At 42.2% G+C, this 937-nt stretch overlaps 1 protein-coding gene across 1 annotated transcript in view; it reads left to right on the top strand.

The window, feature by feature from the left end:
* The window catches only part of cunh16orf87 (chromosome unknown C16orf87 homolog), a 6,981-nt gene that overhangs the window by 3,447 nt on the left and 2,597 nt on the right, over positions 1-937 (top strand). The window contains exons 2-3 of the mRNA XM_014027181.1: positions 352-451; positions 648-824. Coding sequence (XP_013882635.1) covers positions 352-451; positions 648-824 — 277 coding nt within the window. The remainder of the gene's footprint in view (positions 1-351; positions 452-647; positions 825-937) is intronic.

Here is a 937-nt window from a genome sequence, read left to right as displayed (position 1 = left end):
ACAGTTAGCTGCAGTGGCTAATTGAAGCTGCTAACAGTTAGCTGCAGTGGCTAATTGAAGCTGCTAACAGTTAGCTGCAGTGGCTAATTGAAGCTGCTAACAGTCAGATGCTGTAGCTAATTGAAGCTGCTAACAGTTAGCTGCTGTGGCAAATTGAAGCTGCTAACAGTTAGCTGCTGTAGCTAATTGAAGCTGCTAACAGTTAGCTGCTGTGGCTAATTGAAGCTGCTAACAGTTAGCTGCTGTGGCTAATTGAAGCTGCTAACAGTTAGCTGCTATGGCTAATTGAAGCTGCTAACAGTTAGCTGCATGTGTCCTGATGAATAAAGTCTTGTGTGTCTTTCTGTCCAGATTCCAGTTGCCTGCAAGTCGTGTCCCTGTGGTTTTGTCTTCATTAGCAGAAAACTTTTAAATGCTAAACTAAATGAGTGTCCCTCTCCAGCCATCGCAGGTAAAGGTGACAGACTGATAAATGTTTTACTCTAAATTCAGTTTTGCTCCATTCATTTGGGAGATTAATAAGGGTTCAATGTTTTTCAGTTTGTATGTGTTATTGTGAAAAGACAAGTGATTTATTAACAGAATCCCTTCAAAAGAACTGCTTACTTCCTGTGGTTTGATGTTTGTAAACTTTTTGTTTGTTTCAGACAAGCTAGACTTTAAGCGAAGGAGAACAGAGCGGATTCGCAGAGAGAGGACTGGTTCTTCTCTAACCAGTGACATGGAAAACCGAAGGAGACCCCGGGTCAGTCAGTCTGATGCTATCCGAAGAAGCCGGGGCAGACCTAAAACTGTGGGTCCAAAAAAACAAGAAGAAGAAAAAGGTATGGGTTTTTCATCTACAGTTAAAAATACTTAGGTTCAGGGCTAACACCAGGCTACATACAACATGAGGCTAACACCAGGCTACATACAACATGAGGCTAACACCAGGCTA

The sequence above is a fragment of the Austrofundulus limnaeus genome, unplaced genomic scaffold (genome assembly GCF_001266775.1).
Source record: "Austrofundulus limnaeus strain Quisiro unplaced genomic scaffold, Austrofundulus_limnaeus-1.0 Scaffold621, whole genome shotgun sequence".
NCBI classification, from domain to species: domain Eukaryota; kingdom Metazoa; phylum Chordata; class Actinopteri; order Cyprinodontiformes; family Rivulidae; genus Austrofundulus; species Austrofundulus limnaeus.
The sequence above is the reverse complement of the archived record's forward strand: the minus strand, read 5'-3'. Positions and strand labels throughout refer to the sequence as shown.